This window comes from Peromyscus eremicus, chromosome 22 (genome assembly GCF_949786415.1).
Source record: "Peromyscus eremicus chromosome 22, PerEre_H2_v1, whole genome shotgun sequence".
Taxonomy (NCBI): domain Eukaryota; kingdom Metazoa; phylum Chordata; class Mammalia; order Rodentia; family Cricetidae; genus Peromyscus; species Peromyscus eremicus.
In genome coordinates, this window is record NC_081437.1 from 21,504,492 (window position 1) to 21,524,383 (window position 19,892).

General features: G+C 44.0%; 1 protein-coding gene across 1 annotated transcript in view; it reads right to left on the reverse strand.

Annotated features, from left to right (window-relative positions):
* Positions 1–12,529, reverse strand: part of Wdr43 (WD repeat domain 43) — a 44,311-nt gene extending 31,782 nt beyond the window's left edge. Inside the window, exons 1-3 of the mRNA XM_059248467.1 lie at positions 12,267–12,529; positions 6,521–6,658; positions 3,643–3,764 (exon numbers count right to left, since the gene is read on the reverse strand). Coding sequence (XP_059104450.1) covers positions 3,643–3,764; positions 6,521–6,658; positions 12,267–12,491 — 485 coding nt within the window. The 5' untranslated portion in view covers positions 12,492–12,529. The remainder of the gene's footprint in view (positions 1–3,642; positions 3,765–6,520; positions 6,659–12,266) is intronic.
* Positions 12,530–19,892: the final 7,363 nt, after the last annotated feature.

A 19,892-nucleotide genomic window follows, 5' to 3' on the forward strand; every position in this document is an offset into this window, starting at 1 on the left:
ACAGGCTATTCGTAAGACAGATACTGCTGATAAACAGAAAATACTTGAACTCACTAGTAACCAAGAAACAAAGTTCAAAAGCCCTTCCTTTTTCCTACTGGCTTCCATCATTTTAAGGCTTTTTACAAACTATTCATTCTGTATGTACCAAGCTGATACACATTAAAAAGACATGTTGCTAAGGATGAATAGACAGCTCGGTAAACTGCCTGCCCCTTGAGTCTCAAGACCTCAGTTTAATCCCCAGTACCCACATTAAAAATAATTATAATACAAGTTAATTAATTAAAATGAACAACACTGGATAGGCTGAAGCAAGAGGACCCTTGGAGCATGCTGGTCAGCCAGGCTAGCCAAGCTGACAAGTTCCAGATTCAACAAGGAACCCTGTCTCAAAGATAGAGTACCAAATGAAGACGTTCTGAAATTGACCTCTGGCTTCAGCGACATACACACAGACAGACAGACAGACAGACAGACACATACACACACACACACACACACACACACACACACACACACACACACACACACAGGCAGCCCTCCTCTCTATTTCTCTTTCCCTCCCCCGCCTACTGCCTTGAGAAATCTGAGATGCTTCCTGACTCCATCCCCACATGTAGAGGGTAATACCAATGCTCCCCAACCCATCTGCCAACCACACTCAAGAAACTGCAACTCTAATTCTGAGAACTTTGCAGTATTATAGATTGCCAAGGCTCAGTCTACTAGTCATACTACAGTAGATCTATTTGTCCGCACAAGTAAGTTTAAAAAGCACTGGAATATGAATTTAATCCCAGCACTAAGAAAGCAGAGGCAGGGGGATCTCTGTGAGTTCGAAGCCAGCCTGGTTTAGACAGAGTTCCAGGACAGCCAGAGCAGTTACACCAAGAAACCCTGTCTCAAAAAACCAAAAAGAAAAAGAAAAAAAGAGGAGGAGGAGGGGCAGAGGGGCTGAAGAGGTGATCAAGAGCACTGGCTGCTCTGCAGGATGACCCAGGTTCACTTCCTAGCACCCACATAACAGCTCACAACCAGGGTCTGATGGCCCCTTCTAGCCTCCAAAGGCACTTCGTTCATGTGGTACACAGAGACATATACACAGGTAAAATACCCATACACATAAAATGAACAAAGAACTTTTTCTTAAAAAGCAAAGCACTAGAGTAGAGCCTTCTCCTTGAGGAGTATGACAGGTTGCAGAATAACAATCCGTATAAACCGACACCTTAGAGGCCTTCAGATTTCTATAGAATACCGACAGCTGAAGGACCAAGCACAAACACACCCTGGGATTTCCTCTGCTTTTAAACAATTTCATTTCAAACACCAACAAGAAGCCAAGAATCTTCAGCAATTTGAAGAATGTCTTCAATATGTAAAGAGGGACTACATCCAACAGTTCAAAACATGCCACCCTCAAAGAGACAATCTAAGGACAAGAGAAAACGTTGAAATCCCACAACATCATATAACGAAATGTAACACAATAAAAATATAAAGAACAAAAACATAAAATGGAAAATCGGAGGAAAAGGCTAGACTATAAGACCAGCATGTTCCCACCACGTACCAATGTATTTCCTTAAACACACAGGGATGTGGGCATGTGGTGCACACCTGTAGTTACAGTAACCAGGAGGTAAAGGCAGGACAATCAGTTCAGGTTTCTGAACACTTGAAGCCAGCACGGGCTGCAGAAGACCATGTCCCCAGGTGTTCATATTCTGTCTCTGACACACACACACACACAAAGCTATCAGGGCCCACAAGCTATCTCAGTGGGGAGAAGTGCAAGCCGCCACATGCAACAGCCTAAATTCGATCCCAGGACCCGGTTGTCTTCTAGCCTCCACACACATGCCATAATGCACACAGACAATACACAATGAATAAGTAAGCAGATAAAGAAATAAATGTAACTGCAAAAGGAATTTTGAAAAGAAAAAGCAATAATCTTGGGAGTTGAAAAGACAGCTCTGAGTTAAGAATGTGTACTATCCTTGCAGAAGACCTGAGTTCAGGTCTTGGCATCCAGCTTTTGAGCTTGCAAAAGCTCAAAACTACAGCTCCAGAGGATCACACACCCTCTTCTGGCCTTGGGGGGTACATGCAGTCATGTACACATATTAATACACATATACATAATTAAAGATATAATCTATTTTTTAAAAAGAAAAGAATCCTGAGAGAAAATTCTTTCTAACCTAAAGCTCTTTTCCCACAAATTATCAACTGTTGAGGATAGAATTAAAGACAGTGATTAGCAAGCAAAATCTCATACATACATACACTTTTTTCCTCAGGAAGCTACAAATTAACATGTCCACCAATAAGGAACTGGGATTAGCGGAGTAGGCTTAACCATCTAACAAGAGAAAACTTTCTGCAGGCTGATGAACAGAACCCAGGCTGGTAGCTGCTCTGGAGACTATGGAAGTTGGAAGTCCTCTGAGACATAAATAAAATCATTAAAGGACGCATCTAAATGTCACTGAGCCAAGTCGCACTACTGTAAGAAAATAGGTACACGCAAGACCAAAACTTTCAGCGAAGAAATATAGACCTAAAGTTCTGCAAGCCTCAACTGTAACAGTAAGCAGTCATTGTTTTAAAAAAAAAAAAAAAAAAAAAGGCTGAAGCAAACTGAGAAACTAATGGAAGAAGGGTGAGAGGAAGGGAGTAATCCTAAAATTCCAGAGCACAAAGTTAGTACACAGTGGTGTAGACAGTGGAAAGAGCTGGAAACTCAATTCTCTTATGAGACAGCACAGTTTAGTAGAAAAGAGGTCAGGCTTTCATCTAACCTATTTCTTATGTACAGCAGGGACACATCCAGGCTCATGAAGTTATGACTAAATACAATGGTATGTCTACCATGCTAAACAGTTTCTATATGAATGACCATGAACTCTCATCCAGAGTACACGTGTACTGCAAGCCCCACCCCAGACCACCGTCAAGATTGTCCACAGGTGTTTCTGGCCAGTTACCAGCATGATAAGCGTGAGTGCCAGTAAGTTCAATGCAAACACCTGCACCTCCAGCTCCAATCATTCCTCAGATTTTAAACCCTCCTTGCGGACCATGTAAGCTGGGTCTTTCAAGTTTTATGAAAGCTCCCAAACCGTTTCGTCTCTTCAGACCATAATTTGTCTAACTAAAGGATATTTTTATCCTGTATCATCTATTCTACCCTAGTACACCCACCTCTAAATTAATTTACTCACTCCCAAGTTAATCTTTCACTTTCCTATGCCCTGGCCTTTGCTCTGGCCATATCTCTACCTTTCTTTGCCCATTCCTAAAACAGCTTTTCCATCTTTCCCTATCCAAACCTATCCATCTATCCTAGAAAGTCCAACCTTAACCATGATAGTTCCACCAGCCCTTCCCAACTCCACCTGCTGATCTGACAAGTAACCTAATGCCACCTACGACGTTTCTTGTACATGTCTTTATTCTAAATCCCTCCATCCCCTTCTTAAGCTCCTCTATTTACTTTTATGTAATCAAACTTTGCCCAATTTGACCGAAAGGTCCTCGAGAACCATCTACATAATTAGAATGTTTATATTTCCTACTGGGTCCCAAAAGATGCTGGTTCAAGCTCCACTTCCAGGAACCGGTGGTACTCACCACTTAACTTTGCATGTCTGTATACTCCACTCCACAATATACTTATCATCTGAACAACTATATATGCAGTCATTGTCTTGATGCCACTGTATGCAATTGACTCTGTTTTCATGCCCACCACTCTACAGATTAAAAAAAAAAAAACAAAGAACAAAGTCTTACATAATAGTTTGGATCCTGGAATTACCAAGCATTTACCTCAAAACCTTAGTCCTTACACTAACTAAAGCCTTAACTTACATCTTACCTATTTTAGTATTTCAACATCAAAAATGAGGTAAACCAGCTAGAGCTTAAAATGTTAATTTTCCCCCTTCTCTATAGGGAAAACGTACTTCTACATCCTCAACAGGCACTAGACCAAATGTCATTGCTTTGAACAGAACTACCAGCGTAAGGTATGAGCAATACTGGAAAGAATGAGTGAACTCAAACCATGGAGTCCAAAACTCAACTTCTTTTTAAGACCAGGGACTTGTTAGACAGATGAGGATAGCCTTGAACTTGCAGTGATCCTCCTGCCTCTGCCTCCTAAACACCTGAATCATACATGTACCAATGTCTAGCTGAAAACAACTTTTAAGGTATTTAATTGAAAATATCACCAAAAAAAAAAAAAAAAATCTGCCAACCAGGGTGGTGCTGGCCTCTAACCATAGCACTGGAAGGTGAGGGAGTCTGAGGCCAGCCTGAGCTACACAGCAATGTGCTACCTGAGGGGGGGGGGGGCTTTTCTTCAGGTAAATCCTGTGGTGGGACACGGGTGATGGGACACTGTCCATACTGTGTGGACAGTGCTTTATCTTTGCTGTCTTCCAACAGAGGTGGAGCACACAAAGACTGCCCTCCACTTGGAGAGGAATAAGCACATTTTGGTATCTGTAAACACGTTGTATCTTTAGCATCTTTAATGTAGGCAATTTTGGGTGTGTATGTTCATGCTGGGGATGTTGTAGGTATGTATGTGCATGTGCACCCAAGAGTGCTGCTGTAGCAAGAGGTCAACTTCAGGTGCCATCCCTAGAAACTGCTACTTTTTAAAATTTATTTTGAGACCAGGTCTTTCCCAAGCAGGCTAAGCCGGCTGGCCACCCAGTCCCCGAGCACTGTCTGCCTCTCACTTCCCAGTGCTGGGACTAAAAGCACCCTCTACCATGCCCAGCCTTTTTAAATGTAATGTGGGTTCTGGAGACTGAATTCAGGTCCGCATGCTGCAAGGCAAGCATCTTACCAGCTAAGCTATCTCCCAGCCCAATGTAGACAATTTCTAAAGGCAGATTTAAAGCAGATCAATTAATTAGGCTGCATTTTTTGTTTGTTGGTTTGTGTTTTAAGACAGGGTTCCTTCTCTGTGTAACAGCCCTGGCTGTCCTGGAACTTTCTTTTTAGATCAGGTTGGCCTCGAACTCACAGAGATGCGCCTGCCTCTGCCTTCCAAGTGCTGGGATTAAAGGCATATGCCACCACTCAGCTTGGTTGTATTTTTTTTTAATTTATGTGTATGCATGCCTGCCTATTTATAGTCTGCATGTGCACATAGAGGCCCATGGAGGCTAGAAGAAAACCAGACATTTCTCATCCACCAAACACTGGGGATGTTCTTGTTGCTGTTTGAATGGGCTCCTCAGGGTGGCGATAATGCTACTGAAACTTAGGTATTATCCTTCCACTGGTGATGATGACAAATGAGGAAGACTTCAGAAACCATTCTTAACTCTAAAACTCAGACTCTTTCCCTACATTTATAAATTTAAGGGACTACAGGAGGAGGGTGTTATACTTTTTTAATAGAAAAACTAGAAACCTCCAAATGGTCAACAACAGTTATGTACTAAAGGAACTATCCAACTTAATGCAAACATAAGACCATCATTAGAAAGATTAGTTAGTTTTAGACAAGATGAAACTAATTATAACTTAATGAAAACAAAAAAAATCAGGACACAAAACATATTAAATGACCGGATAGAAGCCGTCTATTTTTTAGTCTATGAATTAAGCATAGAAATACACAAACTATTCAATGGAGATCTCTCTTGGTAACAGATTTATATGTAAACTTTTCCCATTTTCAATGTCTCAAATTTTCTATGGTACATGCTATTTAAAGTGGAAAACCCACTGTCTTGTTCTTTCACACAGTAAGCATTCCTCTACATAGAAATCCACCCAGTGAACTGAAAAGCACCCTGTAAAAACATAGCCTGAAATCAGTTAAGTTACACCAGGGAAGTGACTGTCTTCCAGCCCATAACTCACACTAGTTTGAGATACTGGGCTGGGATTCTGCAACACAATTCTGCTCTGCCAGCTGGATCCACTGCCACCGTGTTTTGTGAGGAGACATGACCCACGGAGGGAAAGAGGGGGACTTATTTCTCTTGTCCTCATTTGCATCACCCCAACAGCTGGCTTCTTCACCCTGGTGGTGCCAACTGAAGCCAACAGGCAGTCTGAAGAACTAGCATCACCTCTCCCCTCTGAGACACCAAGGAGCAGGAGCACTCGCCTCTGAAATACGCACCCCAAGCCCACAGTAGTGCGAGCAAAGTCAACTCTTAAGGTCTCAGCTTCAGCAGCACCCCAAGTGCCTTTGTTCCCTCTGGAGTGGAAGCATCTTCCTGAAGCTGCTCCCTATACTGACTTGCAAGTCCCTCTGATCCCTTGACTTTACCTCTAGTCAACTGCTCTCTCTACTCTAACTCATACAAGTGAGCATTACCTACCACAGCTCTTAACAAATATTCTGTAGTTGTTTTAATGCAATGAGATGGGAAACTGCTTCTACATAGAAAAAGTCCATCAGGATCTTGAAATATTTTTAATCATCTCTAATTAGTTTGTCACATTTTTATATAAAACATGTAAATGTACTTACTATTAATTTACTGTGCAATTCTCCTTTTACTGTACTATACAATAAAATGCTACCAACTGCTGTGCCGAGAGCCAACAAGTCAACCTGGTCACTGGTTCCTATAACTTCTGATTTCCTTTTTTTCCTTTGATGACTTTCCTGGAAAAAAAGTAAAAATAAGATTTTAACTTAGTATTTCAAATACACATACACACATCAAAACATCACTAATACAGAAACACCAGTGCCCACTGGCCCTCAAAGACACTTTGTAAGAGTTCCCTGGCCCCTCCCACCCCCTAGCAAGAGGTCAGGCAGCAAACTGTACCACTTCCTATGCTCTCAGCCTCTCCTAACAGACCCGACAGCCTCAACACTCCTACTTCTCAAACACCAACAAGTCTTCCAGGCAGGTCCCAAGAAAGCCTCCTCTCCCCAAGCAGAGATCCACAAGGATTTATGAACCCATAAATCCAGGCCCAAACTCTTCCACTGGAACAGACAGCTCTTCCATTTTTCTCCCAATCGTTCCTCAAGCTCTAGCTTCATTTTCAAGAAGAAACAGACATTTTTATATTGATATACACTGACTTCCATCTGAGTCAACCAAGAGCTCTGACTAGTAGTGGGACCCAGTGGCTGATTAAGGGTTGGCCTGATGCTTTCAATGCTGCTTTGCTGACTCTGAAGAAACATGCATCCATCTAGTGGGGAAGGCATTCACACAGACCATTTCAGATCAGGGATGCTCAAACAGTACACTGAAGGCAAATATTCCAACATCTCAGACTTCTCAGTTCTGCAACACCTTACAATCTCTACTGCCTTAGCAAAGTCTCCCCTCTGTGTGGACACACCTCTAGTCTCTACCACAAAGAGCTGGAAGTCAGCCCGGGCTATCTGAGACTATCTAAAATAAAGAAAGTAGCCAGGCAGGCAGTGGTGGTGCACACCTTTAATCCCAATGCTAGGGATACAGAGGGAGGTAGATCTCTAAGTTGGAGGCCAGCCTGGTCTACAGAGTGAGTTCCAGGACAGCCAGGGCTATACAGGGATGGATGGATATATATTTACTTTATACAAATCAAATTATATATATACTGAAGTTTCTTAAAGTATAAAACAAAAACCAGTCCAAATATGCTTTTTACTACAGACTTGTTTTAAAAGAAAAAAATTAAACATTATCAGATCCCTATTTGTCCCATCTTCAGAATCTATTTCTGGTGGAAGAGCAAAGGCTGGTGGAAGGAATCACTTTGGATTTTTGTGCACCGTCAAGGATCACTCACTAGTCTAAAGCTAAACATACTTAACAAAATCCAATGGCTTAAAAACATCAGTGTGTTTCTGTATGTGTATAAATGCCCACAGAAGTAGGGTACTAGATCCCTTGGAGCTCTAGTTGGAGGCATTTGTAAGCTACCCAACTTCAGGTCCTCTGACTGGGACATAAGTGGTCATTCACCACCCCAAAATGTAGGGTGGTAAGTACAACCCCACACCAAACAGTCCTGAATCCAAGAAGGCAGGGCTAGCTCCAGAGTCTAGCTCCACACTTACACCATACTCTCTAAACCTTACACATCCACTTTTCCTCCAGAAACCTCTTGCTTCTCTTAAGAAGTTGTACTCTGTGTCATAGACCAGTAAATTCTGAGCTGTCCATTTCTTTTAGTCATAGCTCCTTGATCTAAAGAGCTAAGCATAATATCACATGAATACTGACTACACATATAAAGCTTAAGGAATGAGAAAAGTTCAAGCACGTGTAATCAGAAAATCTGCATGAAGGCACTAGGAGTGAAAAGTAATAAAAAGAATGTGATTTCGTAAAGAGATTTCCAACATGAGCTAAGTAATAAACACCAGAAGCCTGTCTGGTGGAAGCTTACAATGAATCTAATCAAGGGTATCAGAATGCTGAGGTAGTCACACATGTACAACTTCTGAAAGCAGCAAGTTACAGATGAGGTGAGGACGAGGGTTTAAAAAAGCATAACCAGACAACCAGAGGGCTAACTGGTTCTGGTCATCAATTAAGCAATGGTTTTTCAGACTGAGACTGCAGAATCAGAGTTTGCATACACACACGGACTTACCCTTACCGTTTCCTTACCTTTCCATTCTATCTCACTTAAGCTGTTACAACCCACTAAATCTATTTCACAATCCACCAATAGATCAAACCTGTCTTAAAAACTGACCTCTAGACACTGAAAATTATGTTTGATCTTTAGTAAGTAGTTTAAATCCATTTCTTGGCCTGTTTTAATGGCACTCTGGCATATGTATTTCATAAATAAGAATTTTAAAAAGTATACATTTCACAAAGTCACAAATACATCAAAACAAATGTTCTTCTGTTTCTGCCACTAGGATCTAATCTGCAACCTTTACCTTCTTTTGAAATATTTGAGACCTCTTGACAGGAACACAGCGGAATCGTGCTGTATCTCCAAGAGATGGCAATGAAGACAGCTCAAATTCTTCCTAGACATATCATCAATGTTTCAGTCCTATTCCCTCCTAATGCCTGAAATGCCATGTCCTCTAGTCAGGTTCTGAACTGTATGTGCTCATGTCTCCACAAAGCAGCATTTACTGTGGTAGCCAACAGCAGACATGGTCTGCCTGCCTTCTGGGGTTGTACAGCCAGAGGATGAAGAAAGACACCTGGGAGAAGGCTGGGGAGGAATCAGGATCAGTGCCTAGGTGGCTTACTTGTGTGGCTCTACCCTGCCACTAGCACAACAGCTTCAGATCACAAATATAAACCAAGAAATGCTACAACTATCAGGCCATAAACTTAAAGGCCTTAGATCATTCTGGAAACAGGGAATAGCAATCTAGCATCTTCAAACATTTATGACCATTACTATAACCCACTGTCCAAGAAATGTAGCATGAATTTATCTTTCTCTACTGACAGAAGTATCAGCATACATTGTCCTTGTGGCAAACTGCTGATTACTAAACCAAGTGCAGGACACTCTTATAAATTTTTTACACTGGAGACTGCAGCACTACCCGAGTCCAGACAGAACATACAATGACCACTTACTATGGACCAGGTCTTACTACAACAATCACATATATTGCCTCATTTAATGCTAAGGGCTCTGGAAGTAGGATAGTGTTATCTTTACTTCTACACTGGCGAGTAAGTCCCATGCCAGACCTTACCAACATGCTGGGAACATGGGCTTCATAATAACATATTTTTTCACATCTCATGCTTTAAAGGCTAAAGAATGTAAAATAAAATGGATTTGGTATGATGAAATCATCTTAGTACTTAAAATAAGAGGGCACACAATCCAGGGAGCCCAAAGCAAGAGGCTAAGCAGCTGCCACAAACTTTGATCCATATCCTACCATAACCCCGCACCCACTCCATCACAAAGTCAGACCTGTTTGAAATAGGTACAGACTCAATGCAAGAAAACTGATGCTTTAGTAAATAAATCAGTACGTAACACACCCAGGATGGGAACTGATTATCTCTGCAGTCATCCTGGCTCTCAATTCCAGGACTAAAGTGCAAGGGTAATAGTGTAAAGGGCACTGGACTGGGAGTCAAGAGTACCAGAATCCTAGTGCCACTACTTATTAGTGATCAAGGCTTTGGTTAAAGCCATTTAGCTCCCTAAGCCCTGACTCAATCAAGTGCTATCAGCTTTTCTGCTCCATTTTTAATTTTTTGGTGCCTGAGATTAAACCCAGGGCTTTTCATGTGCTTGGCAAGTATTCCATCTTTGACCTCCATCCCAACCCTAAATCAGTTTTTTTTTAAATGCAGTAATTTCTGGACATTTCATAGTCACATAGTGAAAACGAAAACATACAGATAAAAGGAAAGTGAAACTTATAAACATTTAGGGGCAGGGCTTGCTGGGGACTGAACACAGGACTCTGGGTATGCTAACCACATGTTCCTCTGCACTACACATCCAGCACACCTCCTTGGCTTCATACCCAGGACTCAACTAAGATGTTCTGTCATATAAAGTTGCTTTAAATGTGAGGAGCTTCGGTGAAAAGTTAAAGTTGGGATCCTTTAAAAAACACTTTTATCCCTACTGTATCACAGTGGATAAATATATTTTAAAAAATGGTTTTTGAAACTTGGGTTTCATTCTGGGGCATACAAGATTGGAAGTCAACAGGAAAGCAACATGAACCAAGTTTCAGCCGATCTAGTATTAACTATCTGTTGCAGGCAACCAAGAACTGGGTTTAAGACATGAGTTCCAGGTCTAGTTCCTTTGGGGCTTTATTGAAGTTGCTCACTTTTATGTACCTTGCAGGACTAACTATACAAATATATTAATACCGATAATTAGCATTGCCCTTAAAACACTGTACATAAGTGATTCTGCATTATTAAATATCCTACCTTTCACAACTACTCTATGAAGTAGGTATGACTGATGTAGAGAACAAAAAGCACAATTATTGCAGAGGCTAGACTCCAACTTTACAGCCTGTGCACATGTGTTTACCTAACCACTGCTCTGTCTGGATTTCTCTAGGTGTTAGGACTCTAACCACTTTACAGCACTGTTAAAATTACAAACGAAACTTATGAAGGAAAAAAGTACTACAATTCCGATGACAGTTACATAGCCTTTTCACAAGCCTGATTATGTTTAATTTACAGGGCCCGATAAGCGCTCTTTGTCACCAAGAGAAATTGGAAACGCAGCTTAAAACCTGACAAATAGCTAAACATACTCACCCAAAGTATGGCAAGTTAGATACAAGCCCAACAACTTTCAAGCCAAAGATTTAAGTTGTCTCTGGTGATCGGAAGTAAGCTATCCCAAACACTACCTCTGTAACTTTTTCACCAGTGACAGCAAAGCGTCCCATACTTCAGGATACTTTCCAGTTCCAGACCACACAGCAGTGATTCCTTTTGCCTGCCTACTGCCTAACTGCAGTAACCACGTGCGTGGTAATCTGAGATGTAACTGAGTGACTAAACAGTGAACAGCATTTACCTGACAGCAAAAAGGATTCCCTAACTCGGCAGTTTCCCAACTACGGGGAAATCACTGGGGCGTGCATCATGCGCATTAAACCAAGCGGTTCTACGACTTCATTACTCCACTGTGCCTCTGCATGCGATGCAGACCTCAGGATGAGAGGGGAAGCTTAGAAAGGTGGGACTGAGCCTAAGTTAAACGGCTGAGAATGAAAGGAAGCTATAGGAGAGTAAAGAGTTTGCGGCAGTGAGAATCCCACCATCTAGAGGCAGAAAGAGAACACGTGTTGAACACGCATCCGAGTAAAGGGGCTCCCGGAAGGAAAACAAGACTTGCGCATTCCTACCGCCCAAAGCAAAACCTATACCCCGGGTCTGGGATGCGGGAAGAGCGAGAGTGCCCCCAAGGTACTACCCAGAGACTAGCTCCGATGCCGACACGCTCCGGAGCCAGGCCTGGAAGTGTGAAGCTGCCCCCCCCGGGGGGGGGGCACGGGCTTCGGTGAACATGGCGGCCCAGCGAAAGCCGGGCGCAGACCTCGTGGAGACCGCGGGGCTCGGGCCGCACCCTCCTCTCACTGCCCCCCTCGGGACAGGCCGCGCTCTCGGGCGCGGCGTGGGAGCCAAAGGGGGCGCCGCCGTCCCGCTCCGCGCCTCCTCACCCCGGGCGTCCCGGGCCCACCGCGCGGCATGGTGCCACGCGCCGCGCGGTGGGCCCGGGACGCCGGAGCCCGTCCGGGAGGCCGCCCTCCCCGCCGCCCGTCCCGCTCGCTCTACCTTGGCCTGCAGCCGCGCTGGCGCCCAGGCCAGGCAGGTGCAGGTACCGCTGAGGTGCGCGGAAGGCACGTATTCCTGGTGCAGCCGGTTGTTCGCCGTCTCCCACACCCGCAGGTGACCGTCACTAGAGGCTAAAGCGAAGTAGGCCTGGCCGTCCGGCGAGAAGGCGCAGGGGACCCCCGCCGGGGCCAAGGGGTCGCAGCTACCGCCGCCACCGGCCGCCATTGCTGCTCTGGCTCCGCGGCAGCCACGTGTTCGCCCATGCGCAGGCGCACCGGCGCGGGGCGGGGCCTGGAGGGAGGAAGTAGGGCGGAGGGAACGCTGGGAGCCCAGGGAGTGGCTGATCGTGACGCACAAGAGCTTTGAGCCGGGGGGCCCACCCTGTGGACGGTGGCCCGGTGGGGCCCATCTTCACTTGCTCTGCGAAGGACGCGAGAGTGGGGAAGTGACTACACCCCGCAGCGCAAGGCCCTTCTTTTAAAAATGTGGCCTGTGAAATAACTACACGAAATGTTTCAAAGAATTATCTACTCCTATCTCCAAGATTGTAACAACTGTCTCCATCTTCCTCTAGTCTCTTCAAGGATGTGCAAACAGTAATTATCCAATCGTAGGACTAACGAAGTAGTAGTTGGGGCTTGGAGAAGAAGAAAGATGCCTATTTGGGCTGTGTTAACATACAGAGGCTATTGGAGACAAAGGGAGGTCGCGTTGAATGTAAATAAAGAAGCCGTGCGTGGTGGCACACGCCTTTAATCCCCAAGCTTGGGATGCAGAAGCAGTCAGATCTCTTGAGTTTGAGACCACCACCCTGGTCTACAAAGCAAGCTCCAGGACAGCCAGGGCGACACAGAGAAAGGCTGTTTTGAAACCACCCCCGCAAAAGGAATGTAATTACTAAAGAGAATGTAGCGCCAAGCTAAGAGGTCAATAAGAGAATATGGATCCTACAAAGGAGATTGAGAAGAGGTAGCAGTGGAACCGGCTAAAAGCCAAAAGAGTCAGAGCCCCTGAAAAGCACGGCAATTTCAGAAGCAAGGCACAATGAAGCCGTGTCAGAGACTTTAAGATAATGTCTGAGAACCAGTGGGCTTTGCAAGACCCAAAGATGCATGGTATAAAAGAGTTGTTAGGAGTCTGCATGAAGAAAGGCCCAAGACAGTTACTGGCAAGCAGTATTGTAGGTGTTCATATGGTAAAGTAGAAACGATCAGTATTACCCATTTCTCAGATAGAAAAACTGGGGTATGTGTAAGCATTGCAGCTCGGATAGAAAGGGATCCTGGCAGTCTGGAGCCAAGAACTACCACCAAGTCACTGTAAGGGTAGCAGCTTAACAGCCCTGCTGGAGATCCCAATATAGTAACTCTGCTCCAGCATGGAAGGGTTTCCCCAGCGAAGTTTTTACAGTTCTGCTCAGTTTACCCAGAGTGTAACATCTCTGCTCTGGGGGAAGGTTTCTCCCATGAAAGTGTTACAGTTCTGCTCTGTTCCGCTCCATTCCAGTGAAAGAAGGTCTCACCCAAACCTCATTCAAGAGATTTATTGGGAGAGAAGAATTCAGCAAGATGACTGCCTCTGCCAGAGTGGAAAAAGGCATCAGCAAGCTGAACAGGCACAGGGCTTATATAGGGCTTCTTTGGGGCGGAGTTTTTTCAGGATGGAGATTTTCAGGGTGGGAATTGGTCAGATTTCAATCCCTGGGCTTGGAGAAGTTCAGAGATTGGCTGGATTTCATGCTCAGGGATTGGGGCTGTTTTTTTGTACTGAGTTGGTCAGGGGCAGAGTGTGTTTCTTTGGCTCTGGTTTCAGGGCCACAGTGTGTTTCTTTCACTGGCCACTTTTAGCGTTTGGGTCTAGTTTCAGGGCCAGGGTAGGGTTCTTTGGCTGGCCCTTTTCCCCTGCAGTATGTGACTAGGAAATAGAGGATAGCTGTATCTCTTGTCACCTTACCTGATGAGAGTGTGTAGGAGAGACCCATTTCCCTCCCTGGCTTCTACCCTGCAGGAACCTCTCAGACCACTGTTCTTCATTCTTTATTTAAATCTCTCTTAGTAATCCCTAACTCCTTCTCTCTTTCTCGTCATACATCCTTGGCAGAACTGCAACCTGGCAGAGTCTAACTCTCCACCCACAAAGACCTGAAAGGAGCTAGAGAGAAGGCAAGCTATACAGTGTCTTCTACTCACTCTAAATTCCCAGTGACTAACTTCGCTTGAGAAGTTAGTATTTCCAAGTTATGAAATAGTTGTTCCCTAGTCCAACTGTTCCCAGAATTCCAAGATACTAACTCATAACTTCTGTTATATTGAACCTCCTTCTCCACCCGTGTTCTCTCTATCCTTCCTCTCCGCAGGCGACCTTGCTTCCTGTTTCCTAAGGAAACAGCAGCAGTCACCAAGGAATTACCACAAGCTCCCGGAAACACCAGCTCTCCACTCTCCTGGGACGAAGGACGAACTGCCCCAGTTCCAAAGGCCGGCCTCCACTTCAGTTCTAGGTTATCTCTCCTCCTGTCTGCTCAACCCAAGGATGTCACTATTGAGAAAGGCTTTCCTTTCCTTGCTGGCAGCAATTTTTACCTCTTAACTTGCTCATTGTCAACATAAACATTCTATTATTTCTCCCTTTTTGAAAAATATTCCCAGCTAGATGTGGTGGCGCATGCCTTTAATCCCAGCACTTGGGAGGCAGAAGCAGGTGGATCTGTGAGTTTTTGAAGCCAGCCTAATCTACAGAGCAAGCTCCAGAACAGCTAGGGCTACACAGGGAAAACCTGTCTTGAAAAGAAAATAGATAGATAGATAGATAGATAGATAGATAATAGTTTCTATTTTTTTCTTTAAAAACAAAAGTATTTTTTAAAAACTAGCCTTTGTTACTTTCTTCCTTCTAACAGAGTGGTCACACACCCCCTCTCAAACTACAGTGAAGGATACCTGACCCTCCATACAATGTAAATGCCCATCATCATTCTCCATAACCTCACATGCCCCCTGCCCTCCCTCTAATCCTATGTCTTCTGTCTTAAATCTTCCTCATCCCTCCACTCTCTGACATCAGGGTTATTGGGGCTCTTCTTTCTCCATAAATCTCAGCCACCATCCATGTGCTCACAAATGTGTGCCTCCAACTTCCATCTTTCCCCTGAACTTAAAACTTGCATATTCAATTCAACATCTTCACTTCACATGGATATAGTGCTGAGTTGAATAGTGTCGCCAAAAAGGCCATGTCTGAGTTCTAATTCTGTTAACTGTAGATGTGGCCTTATTTGGAAATAAGGCCTTGCCTATGGTTAAGGGTCTCAAGATGATAATATCCTGAAGTAGGCCCTAAATCCAGAGACTGGAACACTTCTAAGAAAAACAGGTGAACATTTACTTGGAAGGCGGAGATACACAGAATGAGGATGGTCACATGAAGACAGGCAAAGCCAGGTGTGGAGGCATATGTCTTTAGTTCTAGCAGAGATGGGTGGATCTCTGTGAGTTTGAGGCCTACCTGGTCCAGAGCTACATAGAGACCTCGTGTCCAAAAAAAAAGCCTGGCAGTAGTGGCATACGCCTTTAATCTCAGCACTAGGGAAACAGAGTGAGGTGGATCTTTTTTGTTTTGTTTTGTTTTTGTTTTTTGAGACAGGGTTTCTCTGTAGCTTTGAAGCCTTCCTGAACTAGCTCTGTAGCCCAGGCTGGCCTCAAACTCACAGAGATCCACCTGCCTCTGCCTCCCGAGTGCTGGGATTAAAGGTTTGCGCCACCACCGCCCGGCGGGGTGGATCTTTTTGAGTTCAAGGCCAGCCTGGACTACAAAATGAGTTTCGGGACAGCCAGGGCTGTTACACAGAGAATCCCAGTCTCAAAAACAAGGGAAAGAATTCTGAAAGAAATGGCGAATTCTTCCCCAAGGGCTGAGGTGTAGCTCAGTATACAGCAAGTCCAGCATTACCAAGACCCTGATTCAATCCTTGGCACTGCAAGTAATATTGTATAATATAATTCTGCCTTAGTGCCTTTGGAGGGAGCATGGTCATATTAAAGCCTTGGACTCCTGGTGTCCAGGCTCTGAGCTAATACATTTCTGTTGTTACACTGTCATGTTTATGGGAGTCTATGGCAACAGCTCTCAGAAACACAGATTTCTGGTGGGTTTCTCAAAGTCAATGCACTTAATCAGTCCCAACCTTTGGAAATATTTACAGTATGAATAATGTATGTCTTAACAAATGGTAGATTACAACAACCTCTAAGAAATAAGAAAAGGGGGCTAGAGAGATGGCTCAGTGGGTAAGAACATTCAGTGTTCTTGCAGGGGACCTGGGTTCAGTTCCCAGTACCCACATGATGTCTCACAACAGCCTGCAACTCCAGTTCCAGGTGATCTGATGCCCTCTCTGTACTCCAAGGGCACCTGCAGGAATGTGGTGCATTTAGATCCATGCAGGCAAAACTCTCATACACGTAAAATTAAAATAAAGGGGTTGGGGATTTAGCTCAGTGGTAGAGCGATTGCCTAGCAAGCGCAAGGCCCTGAGTTCGGTCCTCAGCTCCAAAACATAAATAAATAAATAAATAAATAAATAAATAAATAAATAAATAAATAAATAAATAAATAAATAAATAGACAAAATACAATAATGAGAGGGCCAGGCGTGGTGGTCCACACCTTTAAAACAATAAATAAGGAAGGGTACCACATCATTGATATCAAACCAGAACGCTTCCTTCCTTCCTTCCTCCCTTCCTCCCTTCTTTACTTCCTTTCTTTTAAAAGAATTCTTTGTTCTTGTTATTATTATCTATTTCATGTGTATGGGTGTTTTGCCTGCACAAATGTGTGCACCACTTGTGTGTCTGGTACCCATAGAAACCATAATAGAATGTTGTGGATCCCTGGAACTGGGGTTACAGACAGTTGTGAAACACCATGAGGGTGCTGGGAACTGAACTCAGATCCTCTAGAAGATCAACAAATACTCTTACCCACTGACCTAGCTCTCCAGACCCCCTTAAGTTTAATTTTTATGTGTTATTTTATTTTTAATGTGTCTGGGTGCTTTCCTTGCACGTACGTGTGTGCACCATGTGTGCACGATGCCAACGGAGGCCTGGAGAGGGTGTCAGACGCCCCCTGGAACTGGAGTTACAGATGGTTGTCAGCCACCATGTGGAGGATGGGAACTGAACTTGGATTCTCTGGAAGAGCAGTCAAGGCTCTGAACTACTGAGTCATCTCTCCAGACCCCTTTCTTTAGTCATTTCTTTTTTTTTTCTTCCTTTTTCTCCTTAGGCTCGAATGTGGGGCTTTGATGGGCAAGCACAGGGCTATAACTCAGACCTCAAAAAATTTTTTTTTAACTTACATGCATGTGTTGCTCTTTGTTCTTGTTTTTCAAACAGAGGCTCTATGGGAAAAGGCACTTGCCAACAATCCTGAGGACATGAGTTTGGACCCCAGGACCCACATTGTAGAAAATGAGAATCAACTCCTGCAAGTTGTCCACTGACCTCCACATACAAGTCTCTCCCTCTCCATCTCCCTCTCCCTTACCTCACCTTTCTCTGTCTCTTACCCCACCCACATCTCTCTCTATATATTTTTTTAAAAATTTAAGAAAATATTTTTCCAGAAGCAAAGAACATGAAGTTCTAAACTGGAAGGACTTGGGAAACCAAACTGGTCTCATCTTAAAATGGTCTAAGGTCTTGAATCAACATTTTCCCAAAGAACATGGTCACCAAGCACATGAGAAGATCATTAATTATCAGAGAAATGCAAAGGAAAACCTCAGTGTCATCTCACATCTGCTTGGGTGCTTATTATTGGGAAATATGAAACACATATTGGCAAGGATGTGCAAAATAAGGAAGCCTTGCACACTGCTGGTAGGAATGTGAATTTGTACACCTCTGTGGAAAACAGTGTGGAAAGAAGAAAAACACAGTATAGAGGTTCCTCAAAAAAAGTTAAAAATAGAACGATCATATGCTCTACCGATCCCATCTGGGCAGATATGAGAAAGAACTGAATTCAGGCTATCAAAGAGATTGCCGGCAGTCCTGTGTTCGCCGCAAATTATCCACAATAGGCAGAATACCGAAATAATCTAAATACCCCCTGTCAAATGAGTGACGACAGGAAATGTGTATATACATTGAGAGTGATAGTTAGTTAACCTTTTAACAAGAAGCGTGCTGGGCAGTGGTGGCACACGCCTTTAATCCTAGTACTCCAGAGGCAGAGGCAGGTGGATCTCTGAGTTTGAGGCCAGCCTGGTCTACAGAGCGAGTTCTAGGACAGTCGAGGCTACATAGAGAAACCGTGTCTCGAAAACAACAACAACAACAACAAACAAACAAACAAAGCAAAACAAAGCAAAAAGAAGTGTATGCTGTCTGCCCCAACATGGATGAACCCGGAGGGCACTGTACCAAGTGTGGCTGTCAATCACAGAACAAGCACGGCCTGGTTTAACTTGTATGACATCTAAAATAGTCTGCTGTGTAGAAGCTGAGTCGAATGGTGGTTAGGTGAGGGGAGGGAAAGGGAATAAAAGAAAATAGGGACTCGAGAGATGACTTAACAATTCCAACCACCAGAAGAGCAATGGCTGCTCTTCCAGAGAACCCAGGTGCAATTTCTAACACCCACATGGTGGCTCACAACTCTCCGTAACTCCATCTCCACAGGATCAGATGCCCTCTTCTGGCTTCCATGGGTACCAGGCACGCAAGTGGTGCATAAACACACATGCAGACAAAACACCTATGCACATAGAACATAAATTGTTTTCGAAAAGCTCCGCAAATGATGAAGATAGTGGATGAAATCACACTTAAAATTACATCGCTGTGAACAATTCATAAGAAGATTCAGAGGGAGAGGACAGAAAAATTACCAGGAATCAGACGGAATCTATCAGAAAGTGAAAGCTAGAAGATAATTAAAGCATTAAAAACCCTAAGGAAAAATAGAATTTGAACCCAGAAAACCTAGCTATCAAGAGTGAGAGTTGGAGCCAGAAGGTGGTGGCGTACGTCTTTAATCCCAGCACTTGGGAGGCAGAGCTCTCTGTGAGCTTGAGGCCAGCCTGGTCTACAGAGTGAATTCCAGGACAGCCAGAGCTGTTACACAGAGAAACCCTGTCTTGAAAAACAAAACAAAAAAGAGTGAGAGTCGAATAAAGATGTTTTCCGACGTATGAGGTGCAAAGACTTTACCTCCTAAGCTCTCTTTAGAAGTGAGTGAAGGAGCGAGGCGGTGGTGGCGCACGCCTTTAATTTCAGAACTTGGGAGGCAGAGCCAGGCGGATCTTTGTGAGTTCGAGGCCAGCCTGGTCTACAGAGCGAGATCCAGGAAAGGCGCAAAGCTACAAAGAGAAACCCTGTCTTGAAAAACCAAAAAAAAAAAAAAAAAAAGAAGAAGTGAGTGAAGGAAGGATGATGTTCTCTACCAAAAGCAGTGAGTAGATGAGGAAAAAAGAAGCTGGGACATAGGAAGCCCAGAAGAACTGACAGAGAGGCCAAGGCGATCTCCCATCAAGGGTGACTCTGGAGGACACGGGGCCAACTGATGAAGAAGAAGATGATCCCAAAGTCTCGAGAAATGAAAATGACAAGATAACTA